This window comes from Oncorhynchus nerka, linkage group LG2, assembly GCF_034236695.1.
Source record: "Oncorhynchus nerka isolate Pitt River linkage group LG2, Oner_Uvic_2.0, whole genome shotgun sequence".
Classification (NCBI taxonomy): domain Eukaryota; kingdom Metazoa; phylum Chordata; class Actinopteri; order Salmoniformes; family Salmonidae; genus Oncorhynchus; species Oncorhynchus nerka.
Window position 1 is genome coordinate 95541024 of NC_088397.1, and position 22314 is coordinate 95563337.

Below are 22314 nucleotides of genomic sequence, written 5' to 3' on the forward strand. Positions count from 1 at the left end.
GACTGATACAAACAACAACAACAACAACAACAACAAGAGGTCCAGGGTCTGGTCTCTGGTGGACTGATACAAACAACAACAACAACAGGTCCAGGGTCTGGTCTCTGGTGGACTGATACAAACATCATTTTTCATTTGATACACAATAATAGCTTTTTTGAATTTGAAAGGCTCTCTCACATCTCCGTGGGCAACAACAACAACAACAACAACATGGCGTCTTACGTCTCCGGGGGCGACAACGTCATTACAGAAGTAGCATCCGAGGCGGTGTCCGGGGATGTTGGAGAACAGAGAGGCTGCTGGGAGCTGGGCGGGCTCGGCCGGCGTGGAGGAAGAGGATGAGGCAGAGGAGGAAGAGGAAGGGTCGGAGGAGTCTCCTGGTCCACAGGGTTTAGGTTTCTTCAGACCGTGTCTCATCACCACGAAGGTGTCAAAGCCCAGGGCAGAATTCACTACCAACTGGATAGGGAGGGAGGGAGGGAGGGAGGGAGGGAGGGAGGGAGGATAACATTAAAATGACCTCTCCCCCCAAGCTAAACACATATATACTAGCAAAACAATCTCACTTTCATTATGTTGACGATTGTAAGTCACTGGGTTGAGTTCAATATGCTGTTATAGACTATTATACACCAAGCCATTAAGGATACAGACTGTGTCCCAAATGCTACCCTATTACCTACAGTATATTCCCTATACACTGTGCACTACTTTAGACCAGGACCCTATTCCCTATATAGTGCACTACTTTAGAGCAGGGCCCTATTCCCTATATAGTGCACTACTTTAGACCAGAGCCCTATATAGTGCACTACTTTAGACCAGGGCCCTATTCCCTATATAGTGCACTACTTTAGACCAGAGCCCTATATAGTGCACTACTTTAGACCAGAGCCCTACATAGTGCACTACTTTAGACCAGAGCCCTATATAGTGCACTACTTTAGACCAGAGCCCTACATAGTGCACTACTTTAGACCAGAGCCCTATATTGTGCACTACTTTAGACCAGAGGACTTTTGCCTATTTAGTGCACTACTTTAGACCAGAGCCCTATATAGTGCACTACTTTAGAGCAGGGCCCTATTCCCTATATAGTGCACTACTTTAGACCAGAGCCCTATATAGTGCACTACTTTAGACCAGCGCCCTATATAGTGCACTACTTTAGACAAGGGCCCTATTCCCTATATAGTGCACTACTTTAGACCAGAGCCCTGTATAGTGCACTACATTAGACCAGCGCCCTATATAGTGCACTACTTTAGACCAGAGCCCTGTATAGTGCACTACTTTAGACCAGAGCCCTATATAGTGCACTACTTTAGACCAGAGCCCTATATTGTGCAGTACTTTAGACCAGAGCCCTATAACCTATATAGTGCACTACTTTAGACCAGAGCCCTATATAGTGCACTACTTTAGACCAGCGCCCTATATAGTGCACTACTTTTGACCAGAGCCCTATATAGTGCACTACTTTAGACCAGAGCCCTATATAGTGCACTACTTTAGACCAGAGCCCTATATAGTGCACTACTTTAGACCAGGGCCCTATACCAGGGCCCTATATAGTGCACTACTTGTGACCAGGGCCCCTAAGGCTTGTAGTTCACTATATAGGATGTCATTTAGGACCTGTCGCCTGATCCCACCCTCTCTCTACCGGCGAAGTAGAGACCCGATGCATCTCTCTCTACCAGCGAAGTAGAGACCTGATGCATGTACCCTCTCTCTCCCGATGAAGTAGAGACCTGATGCATGTACCCTCTCTCTACCAGCGAAGTAGAGACCCGATGCATGTACCCTCTCTCCCGATGAAGTAGAGACCAATGCATGTACCCTCTCTCTACCAGCGAAGTAGAGACCTGATGCATGTACCCTCTCTCTACCAGCGAAGTAGAGACCCGATGCATGTACCCTCTCTCTACCAGCGAAGTAGAGACCCGATGCATGTACCCTCTCTCTCCCGATGAAGTAGAGACCTGATGCATGTACCCTCTCTCCCGATGAAGTAGACCTGATGCATGTACCCTCTCTCTCCCGATGAAGTAGAGACCCAATGCATGTACCCTCTCTCTACCAGCGAAGTAGAGACCCGATGCATGTACCCTCTCTTCCGATGAAGTAGAGACCCGATGCATGTACCCTCTCTCTACCAGCGAAGTAGAGACCTGATGCATCTCTCTCTACCAGCGAAGTAGAGACCCAATGCATGTACCCTCTCTCTACCAGCGAAGTAGAGACCTGATGCATGTACCCTCTCTCTACCAGCGAAGTAGAGACCTGTAGCATCTCTCTCTACCAGCGAAGTAGAGACCTGATGCATGTACCCTCTCTCTACCAGCGAAGTAGAGACCTGATGCATGTACCCTCTCTCTACCAGCGAAGTAGAGACCCGATGCATGTACCCTCTCTCTACCAGCGAAGTAGAGACCCGATGCATGTACCCTCTCTCACGCCCCCTTACCTTCCTATTGCTGGCAGCTATAACAGTCGGCAGCCATCGACTCTCCCTGGTGTCCATCAACAGGAAGACGACGTCATGCTCCGAGATCAGTTTCTCCAGGTGTTCAACGTCCTGCCGGGCCTGAGACATGGTCGCCTCAGAGAAGTTGACCGGGTGGCCTGGCATAGGGATGCTCATCACGTGTCCCTCTGCATTCTATAAAAAGGACAATATCATCAAGTTTAGCCAATAGGTATAACACTGGCATAGAGATGCTCATGGTATGACCTTCCACACACACAGACATCATTTTATAATTTTTTACCTTTATTTAACCAGGCAAGTCAGTTAAGAACAAATTCTTATTTTTAATGACAGCCTAGGAACAGTGCCTGTTCAGGGGCAGAACGACAGATTTCGACCTTGTCAGCACGGGGATATGAACTTGCAACCTTCCGGTTATTAGTCCAATGCTCTAACCACTAGGCTACCTGCCACCTCTACACTCTAACCACTAGGCTACCTGCCACCTCTACACTCTAACCACTAGGCTACCTGCCACCTCTACACTCTAACCACTAGGCTACCTGCCACCTCTACACTCTAACCACTAGGCTACCTGCCACCTCTACACTCTAACCACTAGGCTACCTGCCACCTCTACACTCTAACCACTAGGCTACCCTGCCGCCCCTACACTCTAACCACTAGGCTACCTGCCACCTCTACACTCTAACCACTAGGCTACCTGCCACCTCTACACTCTAACCACTAGGCTACCTGCCACCTCTACACTCTAACCACTAGGCTACCTGCCACCTCTACACTCTAACCACTAGGCTACCCTGCCACCTCTACACTCTAACCACTAGGCTACCCTGCCGCCCCAGGTTACCATAGGTATAGGTATATGTATAGGTTACCATAGGATATAATACCCATTTTGTTAAAGATGCGGTCCGGGATCTTAAGCACTCACCAACTTGTAACGTATCATACGAATTGCTAAAATACATCAAATATGAGCAAAGATCCAAATGTTTTTCCAAGATGTGTATAAATGTGAAGTGTCCGGTTGGGAATTTCCACTCACTACCAAATATGGTGATGAGAGGGAAGCCCAGTGGCAGGCAGCGGGAGAAGATGGAGCGAGATAGATTATGGCCGACATTCTGCTTATTTTCTCATCGATGGAATATTGGATCTCAATGCAGTTTTATTTTGTCCCCAAAACTAGAATCTTACAAACTGAGTGGACTAAGTTTTGTAGACATTACCCTTTTTAAATGTGTTGTTTAAGAGTAGGCGTTAGAGTAGGCGTTCCCTAACTGAGACAGGCCTCTATAATGGATTAGTCCACTGAGACAGGCCTCTATAATGGATTAGTCCACTAAGACAGGCCCATATAATGGATTAGTCCACTCAGACAGGCCTCTATAATGGATTAGTCCACTCAGACAGGCCTCTATAATGGATTAGTCCACTCAGACAGGCCCATATAATGGATTAGTCCACTCAGACAGGCCTCTACAATGGATTAGTCCACTGAGACAGGCCTCTACAATGGATTAGTCCATCGAGACAGACCTCTATAATGGATTAGTCCACCGAAGACAGGCCTCCATAATGGATTAGTCCACTCAGACAGGCCTCCATAATGGATTAGTCCACTGAGACAGACCTCTACAATGGATTAGTCCACTGAGACAGGCCTCTACAATGGATTAGTCCACTGAGACAGGCCTCTATAATGGATTAGTCCACTCAGACAGGCCTCTATAATGGATTAGTCCACTCAGACAGGCCTCTATAATGGATTAGTCCACTGAGACAGACCTCTATAATGGATTAGTCCACTGAGACAGACTTCTATAATGGATTAGTCCACTGAGACAGACCTCTATAATGGATTAGTCCACTGAGACAGACCTCTATAATGGATTAGTCCACTGAGACAGACCTTTATAATGGATTAGTCCACTCAGACAGGCCCATATAATGGATTAGTCCACTCAGACAGGCCCATATAATGGATTAGTCCACTCAGACAGGCCCATATAATGGATTAGTCCACTCAGACAGGCCCATATAATGGATTAGTCCACTCAGACAGGCCCATATAATGGATTAGTCCACTCAGACAGGCCCATATAATGGATTAGTCCACTCAGACAGGCCCATATAATGGATTAGTCCACTCAGACAGGCCCATATAATGGATTAGTCCACTCAGACAGGCCCATATAATGGATTAGTCCACTCAGACAGGCCCATATAATGGATTAGTCCACTCAGACAGGCCCATATAATGGATTAGTCCACTCAGACAGGCCCATATAATGGATTAGTCCACTCAGACAGGCCTCTATAATGGATTAGTCCACTCAGACAGGCCTCTACAATGGATTAGTCCACTCAGACAGGCCTCTACAATGGATTAGTCCACTGAGACAGGCCTCTACAATGGATTAGTCCATCGAGACAGACCTCTATAATGGATTAGTCCACCGAAGACAGGCCTCCATAATGGATTAGTCCACTCAGACAGACCTCTATAATGGATTAGTCCACTCAGACAGGCCTCCATAATGGATTAGTCCACTGAGACAGACCTCTACAATGGATTAGTCCACTGAGACAGGCCTCTACAATGGATTAGTCCACTGAGACAGGCCTCTATAATGGATTAGTCCACTCAGACAGGCCTCTATAATGGATTAGTCCACTCAGACAGGCCTCTATAATGGATTAGTCCACTGAGACAGACCTCTATAATGGATTAGTCCACTGAGACAGACTTCTATAATGGATTAGTCCACTGAGACAGACCTCTATAATGGATTAGTCCACTGAGACAGACCTCTATAATGGATTAGTCCACTGAGACAGACCTTTATAATGGATTAGTCCACTCAGACAGGCCCATATAATGGATTAGTCCACTCAGACAGGCCCATATAATGGATTAGTCCACTCAGACAGGCCCATATAATGGATTAGTCCACTCAGACAGGCCCATATAATGGATTAGTCCACTCAGACAGGCCCATATAATGGATTAGTCCACTCAGACAGGCCCATATAATGGATTAGTCCACTCAGACAGGCCCATATAATGGATTAGTCCACTCAGACAGGCCCATATAATGGATTAGTCCACTCAGACAGGCCCATATAATGGATTAGTCCACTCAGACAGGCCCATATAATGGATTAGTCCACTCAGACAGGCCTCTATAATGGATTAGTCCACTCAGACAGGCCTCTACAATGGATTAGTCCACTCAGACAGGCCTCTACAATGGATTAGTCCACTGAGACAGGCCTCTACAATGGATTAGTCCATCGAGACAGACCTCTATAATGGATTAGTCCACCGAAGACAGGCCTCCATAATGGATTAGTCCACTCAGACAGACCTCTATAATGGATTAGTCCACTCAGACAGGCCTCCATAATGGATTAGTCCACTGAGACAGACCTCTACAATGGATTAGTCCACTGAGACAGGCCTCTACAATGGATTAGTCCACTGAGACAGGCCTCTATAATGGATTAGTCCACTCAGACAGGCCTCTATAATGGATTAGTCCACTGAGACAGACCTCTATAATGGATTAGTCCACTGAGACAGACTTCTATAATGGATTAGTCCACTGAGACAGACCTCTATAATGGATTAGTCCACTGAGACAGACCTCTATAATGGATTAGTCCACTGAGACAGACCTTTATAATGGATTAGTCCACTGAGACAGACCTCTATAATGGATTAGTCCACTGAGACAGACCTCTATAATGGATTAGTCCACTGAGACAGACCTCTATAATGGATTAGTCCACTGAGACAGGCCTCTACAATGGATTAGTCCACTGAGACAGACCTCTACAATGGATTAGTCCACTGAGACAGACCTCCACAATGGATTAGTCCACTGAGACAGGCGTGAATCAGACAGGTGTCTCGTGTGCCATCATTTATATATATACATACATATATACAGTATATTTGCCATTGCTCGACAAAAACAAATATTGGTCGAACAACAGCCTGTGGACCAAACGGGATCAGTCGTATTTAGGACCGACACTTCAAAACCTTAGTTATTTTGTTACTGTCTTTTTTAGCCTTTTATGAAGGTGTTATTCATTGCGTAGCAGTAAAGGCCAAATTAAAACAAAAAGTGGGATACCAAAAGGACCCCCCCAAGGGCTTAGACTTTTAGAAGTTAACACAAAGCAGATTCCATCTGTAGGGGGCCATTAACACAAAGCAGATTCCATCTGTAGGGGGCCATTAACACAAAGCAGATTCCATCTGTAGGGGGCCATTAACACAAAGCAGATTCCATCTGTAGGGGCCATTAACACAAAGCAGATTCCATCTGTAGGGGGCCATTAACACAAAGCAGATTCCATCTGTAGGAGCCATTAACACAAAGCAGATTCCATCTGTAGGGGCCATTAACACAAAGCAGATTCCATCTGTAGGAGCCATTAACACAAAGCAGATTCCATCTGTAGGGGCCATTAACACAAAGTAGATTCCATCTGTAGGAGCCATTAACACAAAGCAGATTCCATCTGTAGGGGGCCATTAACACAAAGCAGATTCCATCTGTAGGAGCCATTAACACAAAGCAGATTCCATCTGTAGGGGGCCATTAACACAAAGCAGATTCCATCTGAGTGGGTGTTGTAATATTCTAATGATGGTGTCCTAATCACCAGTCACATCCTCATCTGATGTGTGTGTGTGTGTGTGTGTGTGTGTGTGTGTGTGTGTGTGTTCCGCCCATGGTCAGTGGTGATGAGAGAAGGCTGGGAGAGACTGGTGGCCTGTTTGTGTTCTGGTCATGATGGAACCATCTGTGTGTGTGTGTGTGTGTGTGTGTGTGTGTGTGTGTGTGTGTGTGTGTATAATTGATGACGTTGGGAGCACCGTCTGCCTGCGTTTCTGGTCTGGCCAGAAGGAATTGCACACAGCGCATATAAACCTGGGACATCAACCATTCTAAACTGACCTTAGTGGGAGTGACAATAGAATTATATGGGAGTGACCTCACTGAGTAAAGGATTTGTTATCATTTAATTTTTAGCCAATCGGTTCTAGCAACAACACTTCATGTCTTAACTACCCCCATGGACATTATTTATCCTGCTGCCCCCTCCCTGTGGACATTATTTATCCTGCTGCCCCCCTATGGACATTATTTATCCTGCTGTCCCCCTATGGACATTATTTATCCTGCTGCCCCCCCCCCATGGACATTATTTATCCTGCTGCCCCCTGCTGCCCCCTATGGACATTATTTATCCTGCTGCCCCCCTGCTGCCCCCTATGGACATTATTTATCCTGCTGCCCCTATGGACATTATTTATCCTGCTGCCCCCCCTGCTGCCCCCTATGGACATTATTTATCCTGCTGCCCCCTATGGACATTATTTATCCTGCTGCCCCCCCCCTGCTGCCCCCTATGGACATTATTTATCCTGCTGCCCCCCCTGCTGCCCCCTATGGACATTATTTATCCTGCTGCCCCCCTATGGACATTATTTATCCTGCTGCCCCCCTATGGACATTATTTATCCTGCTGCCCCCCCTGCTGCCCCCTATGGACATTATTTATCTTGCTGCCCCGCCCCGCATACCAAGACAGTGAAGAGGGCATGACAAAACCTATTCCCCCTCAGGAGACTGAAAAGATTTGGCATGGATCCTCAGATCCTCAAAAGGTTCTACAGCTGCACCATCGAGAGCTGGTTGCATTACTACCTGGTATGGCAACTGCTCGGGCCTCCGACTGCAAGGCACTACGAAGGGTAGTGCGTAAGGTCCAGTACATCACTGGGGCCAAGCTTCCTGCCATCCAGGACCTCTATACCAGGCGGTGTCAGAGGAAGGCCCTAAAAATTGTCAAAGACTCCAGCCACCCTAGTCATAGACTGTTCTCTCTGCTACCACGCGGTACCCTAGCACCAAGTCTAGGTCCAAGAGGCTTCTAAACAGCTTCTACAGACTCCTGAACATCTAGTCAAAAGGCTACCCAGACAATTTGCATTGACCCCCCTCCCTCTTTTACACCACTGCTACTCTCTTATCATCTATGCAGAGTCACTTTAATAACTCTACCTACATGTACATATTACCTCAATTAACCGGTGGCCCCACACATAGACTCTGTACCGGTACCCCCTGTATATAGCCTCCACACTGACTCTGTACTGGTACCCCCTGTATATAGTCTCCACATTGACTCTGTACCGGTACCCCCTGTATATAGCCTCCACATTGACTCTGTACCGGTACCCCCTGTATATAACCTCCACATTGACTCTGTACCGGTACCCCCTGTATATAGCCTCCACATTGACTCTGTACCGGTACCCCCTGTAAATAGCCTCCACATTGACTCTGTATCGGTACCCCCTGTATATAGCCTCCACACTGACTCTGTACCGGTATCCCCCTGTATATAGCCTCCATATTGACTCTGTACCGGTACCCCCTGTATATAGCCTCCACATTGACTCTGTACCGGTACCCCCTGTATATAGCCTCCACACTGACTCTGTACCGGTACCCCCTGTATATAGCCTCCACATTGACTCTGTACCGGTACCCCCTGTATATAGCCTCCACATTGACTCTGTACCGTAACACCCTGTATATAGCCTCCACATTGACTCTGTACCGGTACCCCCTGTATATAGCCTCCACATTGACTCTGTACCGGTACCCCCTGTATATAGCCTCCACATTGACTCTGTGCCGGTACCCCCTGTATATAGCCTCCACATTGACTCTGTACCGGTACCCCCTGTATATAGTCTCCACATTGACTCTGTACCGGTACCCCCTGTATATAGCCTCCACATTGACTCTGTACCGGTACCCCCTGTATATAGTCTCCACATTGACTCTGTACCGGTACCCCCTGTATATAGTCTCCACATTGACTCTGTACCGTAACACCCTGTATATAGCCTCCACATTGACTCTGTACCGTAACACCCTGTATATAGCCTCCACATTGACTCTGTATCGGTACCCCCCTGTATATAGCCTCCACATTGACTCTGTATCGGTACCCCCTGTATATAGTCTCCACATTGACTCTGTATCGGTACCCCCTGTATATAGCCTCCACATTGACTCTGTATCGGTACCCCCTGTATATAGCCTCCACATTGACTCTGTACCGGTACCCCCTGTATATAGTCTCCACATTGACTCTGTACCGGCACCCCCTGTATATAGTCTCCACATTGGCTCTGTACCGGTACCCCCTGTATATAGCCTCCACATTGGCTCTGTACTGGTATCCCCTGTATATAGCCTCCACATTGACTCTGTACCGTAACACCCTGTATATAGCCTCCACATTGGCTCTGTACCGTAATACCCTGTATATAGCCTCCACATTGACACTGTACCGTAATACCCTGTATATAGTCTCCACATTGACTCTGTACCGGCACCCCCTGTATATAGCCTCCACATTGACTCAGTACCGGTACCCCCTGTATATAGCCTCCACATTGGCTCTGTACCGTAATACCCTGTATATAGCCTCCACATTGACTCTGTACCGTAACACCCTGTATATAGCCTCCACATTGGCTCTGTACCGTAATACCCTGTATATAGTCTCCACATTGACACTGTACCGTAATACCCTGTATATAGCCTCCACATTGACTCTGTACCGTAATACCCTGTATATAGCCTCCACATTGACTCTGTACCGTAATACCCTGTATATAGTCTCCACATTGACACTGTACCGTAATACCCTGTATATAGCCTCCACATTGACTCTGTACCGGTACCCCCTGTATATAGCCTCCACATTGACTCTGTACCGGTACCCCCTGTATATAACCTCCACATTGACTCTGTACCGGTACCCCTGTATATAGCCTCCACATTGACTCTGTACCGTACCCTGTAAATAGCCTCCACATTGACTCTGTATCGGTACCCCCTGTATATAGCCTCCACACTGACTCTGTACCGGTATCCCCCTGTATATAGCCTCCATATTGACTCTGTACCGGTACCCCCTGTATATAGCCTCCACATTGACTCTGTACCGGTACCCCCTGTATATAGCCTCCACACTGACTCTGTACCGGTACCCCCTGTATATAGCCTCCACATTGACTCTGTACCGGTACCCCCTGTATATAACCTCCACATTGACTCTGTACCGGTACCCCCTGTATATAGCCTCCACATTGACTCTGTACCGTAACACCCTGTATATAGCCTCCACATTGACTCTGTACCGGTACCCCCTGTATATAGCCTCCACATTGACTCTGTACCGGTACCCCCTGTATATAGCCTCCACATTGACTCTGTACCGGTACCCCCTGTATATAGTCTCCACATTGACTCTGTATCGGTACCCCCTGTATATAGCCTCCACATTGACACTGTACCGTAATACCCTGTATATAGTCTCCACATTGACTCTGTACCGGTACCCCCTGTATATAGCCTCCACATTGACTCTGTACCGTAATACCCTGTATATAGCCTCCACATTGACTCTGTACCGTAATACCCTGTATATAGCCTCCACATTGACACTGTACCGTAATACCCTGTATATAGTCTCCACATTGACTCTGTACCGGTACCCCCTGTATATAGCCTCCACATTGACTCTGTACCGGTACCCCCTGTATATAGCCTCCACATTGACTCTGTACCGGTACCCCCTGTATATAGCCTCCACATTGACTCTGTACCGGTACCCCTGTATATAGCCTCCACATTGACTCTGTACCGGTACCCCCTGTATATAGCCTCCACATTGACTCTGTACCGGTACCCCCTGTATATAGCCTCCACATTGACTCTGTACCGGTACCCCCTGTATATAGCCTCCACATTGACTCTGTACCGGTACCCCTGTATATAGCCTCCACATTGACTCTGTACCGTAACACCCTGTATATAGCCTCCACATTGACTCTGTACCGTAATACCCTGTATATAGCCTCCACATTGACTCTGTACCGTAATACCCTGTATATAGTCTCCACATTGACTCTGTACCGTAATACCCTGTATATAGCCTCCACATTGACTCTGTACCGGTACCCCCTGTATATAGCCTCCACATTGACTCTGTACCGGTACCCCTGTATATAGCCTCCACATTGACTCTGTACCGGTACCCCCTGTATATAGCCTCCACATTGACTCTGTACCGGTACCCCCTGTATATAGCCTCCACATTGACTCTGTACCGGTACCCCCTGTATATAGCCTCCACATTGACTCTGTACCGGTACCCCCTGTATATAGCCTCCACATTGACTCTGTACCGTAACACCCTGTATATAGCCTCCACATTGACTCTGTACCGTAATACCCTGTATATAGCCTCCACATTGACTCTGTACCGTAATACCCTGTATATAGCCTCCACATTGACTCTGTACCGGTACCCCCTGTATATAGTCTCCACATTGACTCTGTACCGGTACCCCCTGTATATAGCCTCCACATTGACACTGTACCGTAATACCCTGTATATAGTCTCCACATTGACTCTGTACCGGTACCCCCTGTATATAGCCTCCACATTGACTCTGTACCGTAATACCCTGTATATAGCCTCCACATTGACTCTGTACCGTAATACCCTGTATATAGTCTCCACATTGACACTGTACCGTAATACCCTGTATATAGTCTCCACATTGACTCTGTACCGGTACCCCCTGTATATAGCCTCCACATTGACTCTGTACCGGTACCCCCTGTATATAGCCTCCACATTGACTCTGTACCGGTACCCCCTGTATATAGCCTCCACATTGACTCTGTACCGTAATACCCTGTATATAGTCTCCACATTGACTCTGTACCGTAATACCCTGTATATAGTCTCCACATTGACTCTGTACCGTAATACCCTGTATATAGTCTCCACATTGACTCTGTACCGTAATACCCTGTATATAGTCTCCACATTGACTCTGTACCGTAATACCCTGTATATAGCCTCCACATTGACTCTGTACCGTAATACCCTGTATATAGTCTCCACATTGACTCTGTACCGTAATACCCTGTATATAGCCTCCACATTGACTCTGTACCGTAATACCCTGTATATAGTCTCCACATTGACTCTGTACCGTAATACCCTGTATATAGTCTCCACATTGACTCTGTACCGGTACCCCCTGTATATAGTCTCCACATTGACTCTGTACCGTAATACCCTGTATATAGCCTCCACATTGACTCTGTACCGTAATACCCTGTATATAGCCTCCACATTGACTCTGTACCGTAATACCCTGTATATAGCCTCCACATTGACTCTGTACCGGTACCCCCTGTATATAGTCTCCACATTGACTCTGTACACCCCTAACCCCTGTATATAGCCTCCACATTGACTCTGTACCGTAATACCCTGTATATAGCCTCCACATTGACTCTGTACCGTACTACCCTGTATATAGCCTCCACATTGACTCTGTACCGGTACCCCTGTATATAACCTCCACATTGACTCTGTACCGTAATACCCTGTATATAGCCTCCACATTGACTCTGTACCGTACCCCTGTATATAGCCTCCACATTGACTCTGTACCGGTACCCCCTGTATATAGCCTCCACATTGACTCTGTACCGTAATACCCTGTATATAGCCTCCACATTGACTCTGTACCGTAATACCCTGTATATAGCCTCCACATTGACTCTGTACCGGTACCCCCTGTATATAGCCTCCACATTGACTCTGTACCGGTACCCCCTGTATATAACCTCCACATTGACTCTGTACCGGTACCCCCTGTATATAACCTCCACATTGACTCTGTACCGGTACCCCCTGTATATAGCCTCCACATTGACTCTGTACCGGTACCCCCTGTATATAACCTCCACATTGACTCTGTACCGGTACCCCCTGTATATAGACTCCACATTGACTCTGTACCGGTACCCCCTGTATATAACCTCCACATTGACTCTGCACCGGTACACCCTGTATATAGCCTCCACATTGACTCTGTACCGGTACCCCCTGTATATAGCCTCCACATTGACTCTGTACCGGTACCCCCTGTATATAGCCTCCACATTGACTCTGTACCGGTACCCCCTGTATATAGCCTCCACATTGACTCTGTACCGGTACCCCCTGTATATAGCCTCCACATTGACTCTGCACCGGTACACCCTGTATATAGCCTCCACATTGACTCTGTACCGGTACCCCCTGTATATAGTCTCCACATTGACTCTGCACCGGTACACCCTGTATATAGCCTCCACATTGACTCTGTACCGGTACCCCCTGTATATAGCCTCCACATTGACTCTGTACCGGTACCCCCTGTATATAGCCTCCACATTGACTCTGTACCGGTACCCCCTGTATATAGCCTCCACATTGACTCTGTACCGGTACCCCTGTATATAGCCTCCACACTGACTCTGTACCGGTACCCCCTGTATATAGTCTCCACATTGACTCTGTACCGGTACCCCCTGTATATAGTCTCCACATTGACTCTGTACCGGTACCCCCTGTATATAGTCTCCACATTGACTCTGTACCGGTACCCCCTGTATATAGTCTCCACATTGACTCTGTACCGGTACCCCTGTATATAGTCTCCACATTGACTCTGTACCGGTACCCCCTGTATATAGCCTCCACATTGACTCTGTACCGGTACCCCCTGTATATAACCTCCACATTGACTCTGTACCGGTACCCCCTGTATATATCCTCCACATTGACTCTGTACCGTAACACCCTGTATATAACCTCCACATTGACTCTGTACCGTAATACCCTGTATATAGCCTCCACATTGACTCTGTACCGGTACCCCTGTATATAGCCTCCACATTGACTCTGTACCGTACCCCCTGTATATAGCCTCCACATTGACTCTGTACCGTAATACCCTGTATATAGCCTCCACATTGACTCTGTACCGTACCCCCTGTATATAGCCTCCACATTGACTCTGTACCGGTACCCCCTGTATATAACCTCCACATTGACTCTGTACCGGTACCCTGTATATAACCTCCACATTGACTCGGTACCGGTACCCCTGTATATAGCCTCCACATTGACTCTGTACCGGTACCCCCTGTATATAACCTCCACATTGACTCTGTACCGGTACCCCTGTATATAGCCTCCACATTGACTCTGTACCGGTACCCCCTGTATATAACCTCCACATTGACTCTGTACCGGTACCCCCTGTATATAGCCTCCACATTGACTCTGTACCGGTACACCCTGTATATAGCCTCCACATTGACTCTGTACCGGTACCCCCTGTATATAGCCTCCACATTGACTCTGTACCGGTACCCCCTGTATATAGCCTCCACATTGACTCTGTACCGGTACCCCCTGTATATAGCCTCCACATTGACTCTGCACCGGTACACCCTGTATATAGCCTCCACATTGACTCTGTACCGGTACCCCCTGTATATAGTCTCCACATTGACTCTGCACCGGTACACCCTGTATATAGCCTCCACATTGACTCTGTACCGGTACCCCCTGTATATAGCCTCCACATTGACTCTGTACCGGTACCCCCTGTATATAGCCTCCACATTGACTCTGTACCGGTACCCCCTGTATATAGCCTCCACATTGACTCTGTACCGGTACCCCCTGTATATAGCCTCCACACTGACTCTGTACCGGTACCCCCTGTATATAGTCTCCACATTGACTCTGTACCGGTACCCCCTGTATATAGTCTCCACATTGACTCTGTACCGGTACCCCCTGTATATAGTCTCCACATTGACTCTGTACCGGTACCCCCTGTATATAGTCTCCACATTGACTCTGTACCGGTACCCCCTGTATATAGTCTCCACATTGACTCTGTACCGGTACCCCCTGTATATAGTCTCCACATTGACTCTGTACCGGTACCCCCTGTATATAGCCTCCACATTGACTCTGTACCGGTACCCCCTGTATATAACCTCCACATTGACTCTGTACCGGTACCCCCTGTATATATCCTCCACATTGACTCTGTACCGTAATACCCTGTATGTATTGTTATTTTTTTACTGCTGCTCTTTAATTACTTGTTACTTTTATCTCTTATTCTTATCCAGGTTTTTTGAAACTGCATTGTTGGTTAAGGGCTCGTAAGTAAGCATGTCACTGTAAGGTCTACTACACCTGTATTAGGCGCATGTGACTAATGTGATTTGACTTTGCAGAGCCATTGAAGAGGAGTGGGAGAACATTCCACAGGGCCACAATCAACAGCCTGATCAACTCTATGTGAAGGAGATGTGTCACGCTGCATGAGGCAAATGGTGGTCACACCAGATACTGACTGGTTCTGATCCACACCAGATACTGACTGGTTCTGATCCACACCAGATACTGACTGGTTCTGATCCACACCAGATACTGACTGGTTCTGATCCACACCAGATACTGACTGGTTCTGATCCACACCAGATACTGACTGGTTCTGATCCACACCTCTACCGTTAAAAAAAGAAAATGTTTTTAAGTTTTATTTAATTTAAATCAGATAATTAAAAAAGGTATCTATTCCCAGTCATGTGAAATCCATAGATTAGATATCTTTTAATGATCTGATTTCCTTACGTGAGCTGTAAAAACTCGTTGAAATGTTTGCTCTCGTATTTTTGTTCAGTACAAAACTAAATGTGTAGTTTGTCGTCGTCCCATTGAACCAGTTGACCCAAGAAGCTCCAACGGCCACTGACGTTTTCAGTCTTGTTCTGTCCCCCCCCCCCCCCAAAAAAAATCACACCCTCCTCCTTCCATGACTTTTCCAGAATATTTACATTTTTACATTGATCAGTCCGAATTTTAAAAACACACAAAAAAGTATGTCGATCCTGTTTCTATCAGCAACTTAAGGGGTCAAGATGGCAGGTATCCTAGTTAGAGCGTTGGGCCAGTAACCCGAAAGGTTGCTAGATCGAATCCCAGAGCTGACAAGGTAAACATCTGTCTTTCTGCCCCCCGGAACAAGGCAGAAAGACAGAACAACCCACGGTTCCCCGGTAGACCGTCATTGTAAATAAGAACGGGTTCTTAACTGACTTGCCTAGTTAAATAAAAAGGTTAAATAAAAAGGTTAAATAAAAAGGTTAAATAATCATCAAATAGACACGTGCCGAAGGAGCGATGGTACCCAGTCTCTCTCACTGGATGAATGAGTGAATGAGCAATGAGCAATAGAAAACAGATATCATATGATAATTGCATTTGAATGATCTGAAATGAGGAGGGTGATTGAATTTAGAACCACAGTGTAACGATGATGAAGAATTGTGGGCGGTCTAATTATTTTATGACGAACGGGCTGGAAATTGCACATAAAAATCTCCCCCTCGGACTGTACTCTGTAAAAAGGAGGTACTCACCGTTGGCCTGTTACTGTGTTCTACAACGTGCATCGACATGGCTGCTATCGACGAGCACGTGTTGTACAAGACAGTCGGCAGGAGAGATTTCATCAGGAATTTGGCATGTGAGCTTCGTGAGAACCACATGAACATGAAGAAAGAAGCTACAGCCGCCGAGGAGGCAGCCGAGGCGGCAGCCGAGGAGGCAGCCGAGGGGCTACAAGGAGGCAGCCGAGGAGCTACAAGGAGGCAGCCGAGGGGCTACAAGGAGGCAGCCGAGGAGGCAGCCGAGGGGCTACAAGGAGGCAGCCGAGGAGGCAGCCGAGGGGCTACAAGGAGGCAGCCGAGGAGGCAGCCGAGGAGCTACAAGGAGGCAGCCGAGGGGCTACAAGGAGGCAGCCGAGGAGGCAGCCGAGGAGGCAGCCGAGGGGCTACAAGGAGGCAGCCGAGGAGGCAGCCGAGGAGGCAGCCGAGGGGCTACAAGGAGGCAGCCGAGGAGGCAGCCGAGGAGGCAGCCGAGGGGCTACAAGGAGGCAGCCGAGGAGGCAGCCGAGGGGCTACAAGGAGGCAGCCGAGGGGCTACAAGGAGGCAGCCGAGGAGGCAGCCGAGGGGCTACAAGGAGTCAGCCGAGGAGGCAGCCGAGGCTACAAGGAGGCAGCCGAGGGGCTAGGAGGCAGCCGAGCTACAAGGAGGCAGCCGAGGGGCTACAAGGAGGCAGCCGAGGGGCTACAAGGAGGCAGCCGAGGAGCTACAAGGAGGAAGCCGAGGAGGCAGCCGAGGAGCTACAAGGAGGCAGGCAAGGAGGCAGCCGAGGAGGCAGGAGGCAGCCGAGGAGGCCGAGGAGCTACAAGGAGGCAGCCGAGGAGCTACAAGGAGGCAGCCGAGGAGCTACAAGGAGGCAGCCGAGGAGCCACAAGGAGGCAGCCGAGGAGGCAGCCGAGGAGCCACAAGGAGGCAGCCGAGGAGCCACAAGGAGGCAGCCGAGGAGCCACAAGGAGGCAGCCGAGGGGCTACGAGGAGGCAGCCGAGGAGGCAGCCGAGGAGGCAGCCGAGGAGCCACAAGGAGGCAGCCGAGGAGGCAGCCGAGGAGCCACAAGGAGGCAGCCGAGGAGGCAGCCGAGGAGCCACAAGGAGGCAGCCGAGGAGGCAGCCGAGGAGCCACAAGGAGGCAGCCGAGCGTCCTGATCTCCCTCTTCCCCACTCAGGGAAAAACGAGACAATGTCAAGTGGGCAGGTGTACAGGAAACAAGGCCCCACACACCTGTCTGCAGTGCAACTGATTTGTTTATGAGGCTTGCTCACACAAAGCCCCGAAGCTGTCTGTGGACCCCGAGTATAAACACTGAAACTGTGTGCTGTCTGTGGTGAAAACGCCTCACCATGACAGGGTTAGGGTAAGTGGTGTTATTGAGGTTAGAGATGGGTTGAGAGGTCAGGGGTTAGGGTTAGAGGTCATAGGTCAGGAACTCACCACTCCAGGGAAGATCTTGCCCAGTCTGTCGACGGCAGCGAGGGCCTTGGACTTGCCTCCTCCCAGACAGTCTTCAAACTCATACAGCGGTTGTCTGACTGGGTTGGAGTAAGAGATCTTAGAGTTGTCCACAAACGTGATGTGTCTCACTCCCCATCCCTGCAGAACACAACAACAAGATAACATCACTCCCCATCCCTGTAGAACACAATAACATCACTCCCCATCCCTGTAGAACACAATAACATCTCTCCCCATCCCTGTAGAACACAATAACAAGATAACATCACTCCCCATCCCTGTAGAACACAACAACAAGATAACATCACTCCCCATCCCTGCAGAACACAACAACAAGATAACATCACTCCCCATCCCTGCAGAACACAACAACAAGATAACATCACTCCCCATCCCTGTAGAACACAATAACATCTCTCCCCATCCCTGTAGAACACAACAACAAGATAACATCACTCCCCATCCCTGCAGAACACAACAACAAGATAACATCACTCCCCATCCCTGCAGAACACAACAAGATAACATCACTCCCCATCCCTGTAGAACACAATAACATCTCTCCCCATCCCTGTAGAACACAACAACAAGATAACATCACTCCCCATCCCTGCAGAACACAACAACAAGATAACATCACTCCCCATCCCTGCAGAACACAACAACAAGATAACATCACTCCCCATCCCTGCAGAACACAACAAGATAACATCACTCCCCATCCCTGTAGAACACAATAACATCTCTCCCCATCCCTGTAGAACACAATAACATCTCTCCCCATCCCTGTAGAACACAACAACACAATAACATCTCTCCCCATCCCTGTAGAACACAATAACATCACTCCCCATCCCTGTAGAACACAACAACAAGATAACATCTCTCCCCATCCCTGTAGAACACAACAACAAGATAACATCACTCCCCATCCCTGTAGAACACAATAACATCTCTCCCCATCCCTGTAGAACACAATAACAAGATAACATCACTCCCCATCCCTGCAGAACACAACAACAAGATAACATCTCTCCCCATCCCTGTAGAACACAATAACATCTCTCCCCATCCCTGCAGAACACAACAACAAGATAACATCTCTCCACATCCCTGTAGAACACAATAACATCTCTCCCCATCCCTGTAGAACACAATAACATCTCTCCCCATCCCTGCAGAACACAACAACAATATAGTCTCTCTCTACATATAATATAGTCTACATGTTATATAGTCTCTCTCTACATGTTATAGTCTCTCTCTACATGTTATATAGTCTCTCTCTACATGTTATATAGTCTACATGTTGTATAGTCTACATGTTGTATAGTCTCTCTACATATAATATAGTCTACATGTTATATAGTCTCTCTACATGTTATATAGTCTCTCTCTACATGTTATATAGTCTCTCTCTACATATAATATAGTCTACATGTTATATAGTCTCTCTCTACATGTTATATAGTCTCTCTCTACATGTTATATATAGTCTCTTTCTACATGTTATATAGTCTCTCTCTACATGTTATATAGTCTCTCTACATGTTATATAGTCTCTCTACATGTTATATAGTCTCTCTCTACATGTTATATAGTCTCTACATGTTATATAGTCTCTCTCTACATGTTATATCGTCTCTCTCTACATGTTATATAGTCTACATGTTATATAGTCTCTCTCTACATGTTATATAGTCTCTCTCTACATGTTATATAGTCTACATGTTATATAGTCTCTCTCTGTTATATAGTCATGTTATATAGTCTCTCTCTACATGTTATATAGTCTCTCTCTGTTACATGTTATATAGTCTCTCTCTACATGTTATATAGTCTCTCTCTCTACATGTTATATAGTCTCTCTACATGTTATATAGTCTCTCTCTACATGTTATATAGTCTCTCTCTACATGTTATATAGTCTCTCTACATGTTATATAGTCTCTCTCTACATGTTATATAGTCTCTCTCTACATGTTATATAGTCTCTCTACATGTTATATAGTCTCTCTACATGTTATATAGTCTCTCTACATGTTATATAGTCTCTCTCTACATGTTATATAGTCTCTCTCTACATGTTATATAGTCTCTCTACATGTTATATAGTCTCTCTCTACATGTTATATAGTCTCTCTCTACATGTTATATAGTCTACATGTTATATAGTCTCTCTCTACATGTTATATAGTCTCTCTCTACATGTTATATAGTCTCTCTCTACATGTTATATAGTCTCTCTCATGTTATATAGTCTCTCTCTACATGTTATATAGTCTCTCTCTACATGTTATATAGTCTCTCTCTCTACATGTTATATAGTCTCTCTCTACATGTTATATAGTCTCTCTACATGTTATATAGTCTCTCTCTACATGTTATATAGTCTCTCTCTACATGTTATATAGTCTCTCTCTACATGTTATATAGTCTCTATGTTATATAGTCTCTCTCTACATGTTATATAGTCTCTCTCTACATGTTATATAGTCTCTCTCTACATGTTATATAGTCTCTCTCTACATGTTATATAGTCTCTCTCTACATGTTATATAGTCTCTCTCTACATGTTATATAGTCTCTCTCTACATGTTATATAGTCTCTCTCTACATGTTATATAGTCTCTCTACATGTTATATAGTCTCTCTCTACATGTTATATAGTCTCTCTCTACATGTTATATAGTCTCTCTCTACATGTTATATAGTCTCTCTCTACATGTTATATAGTCTCTCTCTACATGTTATATAGTCTCTCTCTACATGTTATATAGTCTCTCTCTACATGTTATATAGTCTCTCTCTACATGTTATATAGTCTCTCTCTACATGTTATATAGTCTCTCTCTACATGTTATATAGTCTCTCTCTACATGTTATATAGTCTCTCTACATGTTATATAGTCTACATGTTATATAGTCTCTCTCTACATGTTATATAGTCTCTCTCTACATGTTATATAGTCTCTCTCTACATGTTATATAGTCTACATGTTATATAGTCTCTCTCTACATGTTATATAGTCTCTCTCTACATGTTATATAGTCTCTCTGTTATATAGTCTACATGTTATATAGTCTCTCTCTACATGTTATATAGTCTCTCTACATGTTATATAGTCTCTCTACATGTTATATAGTCATGTTATATAGTCTACATGTTATATAGTCTCTCTCTACATGTTATATAGTCTCTCTCTAGTTATATAGTCTCTCTCTACATGTTATATAGTCTCTCTCTACATGTTATATAGTCTCTCTCTACATGTTATATAGTCTCTCTCTCTACATGTTATATAGTCTCTACATGTTATATAGTCTCTCTCTACATGTTATGTTATATAGTCTCTCTCTACATGTTATATAGTCTACATGTTATATAGTCTCTCTCTGTTATATAGTCTCTCTCTACATGTTATATAGTCTCTCTCTACATGTTATATAGTCTCTCTCTACATGTTATATAGTCTCTCTCTACATGTTATATAGTCTCTCTCTACATGTTATATAGTCTACATGTTATATAGTCTCTCTCTACATGTTATATAGTCTCTCTCTACATGTTATATAGTCTCTCTACATGTTATATAGTCTCTCTACATGTTATATAGTCTCTCTCTACATGTTATATAGTCTACATGTTATATAGTCTCTCTCTACATGTTATATAGTCTCTCTCTACATGTTATATAGTCTCTCTCTACATGTTATATAGTCTCTCTCTACATGTTATATAGTCTCTCTCTACATGTTATATAGTCTCTCTCTACATGTTATATAGTCTCTCTCTACATGTTATATAGTCTCTCTCTACATGTTATATAGTCTCTCTCTACGTGTTATATAGTCTCTCTCTACATGTTATATAGTCTCTCTCTACATGTTATATAGTCTCTCTCTACATGTTATATAGTCTCTCTCTACATGT

At 46.0% G+C, this 22314-nt stretch overlaps 1 protein-coding gene across 1 annotated transcript in view; it reads right to left on the reverse strand.

Annotated features, from left to right (window-relative positions):
- The window catches only part of atg7 (ATG7 autophagy related 7 homolog (S. cerevisiae)), a 166995-nt gene that overhangs the window by 90635 nt on the left and 54046 nt on the right, over positions 1 to 22314 (reverse strand). Inside the window, exons 12-14 of the mRNA XM_065022002.1 lie at positions 18360 to 18518; positions 2474 to 2668; positions 226 to 462 (exon numbers count right to left, since the gene is read on the reverse strand). Of these exons, the coding sequence (XP_064878074.1) occupies positions 226 to 462; positions 2474 to 2668; positions 18360 to 18518 (591 nt within the window). The remainder of the gene's footprint in view (positions 1 to 225; positions 463 to 2473; positions 2669 to 18359; positions 18519 to 22314) is intronic.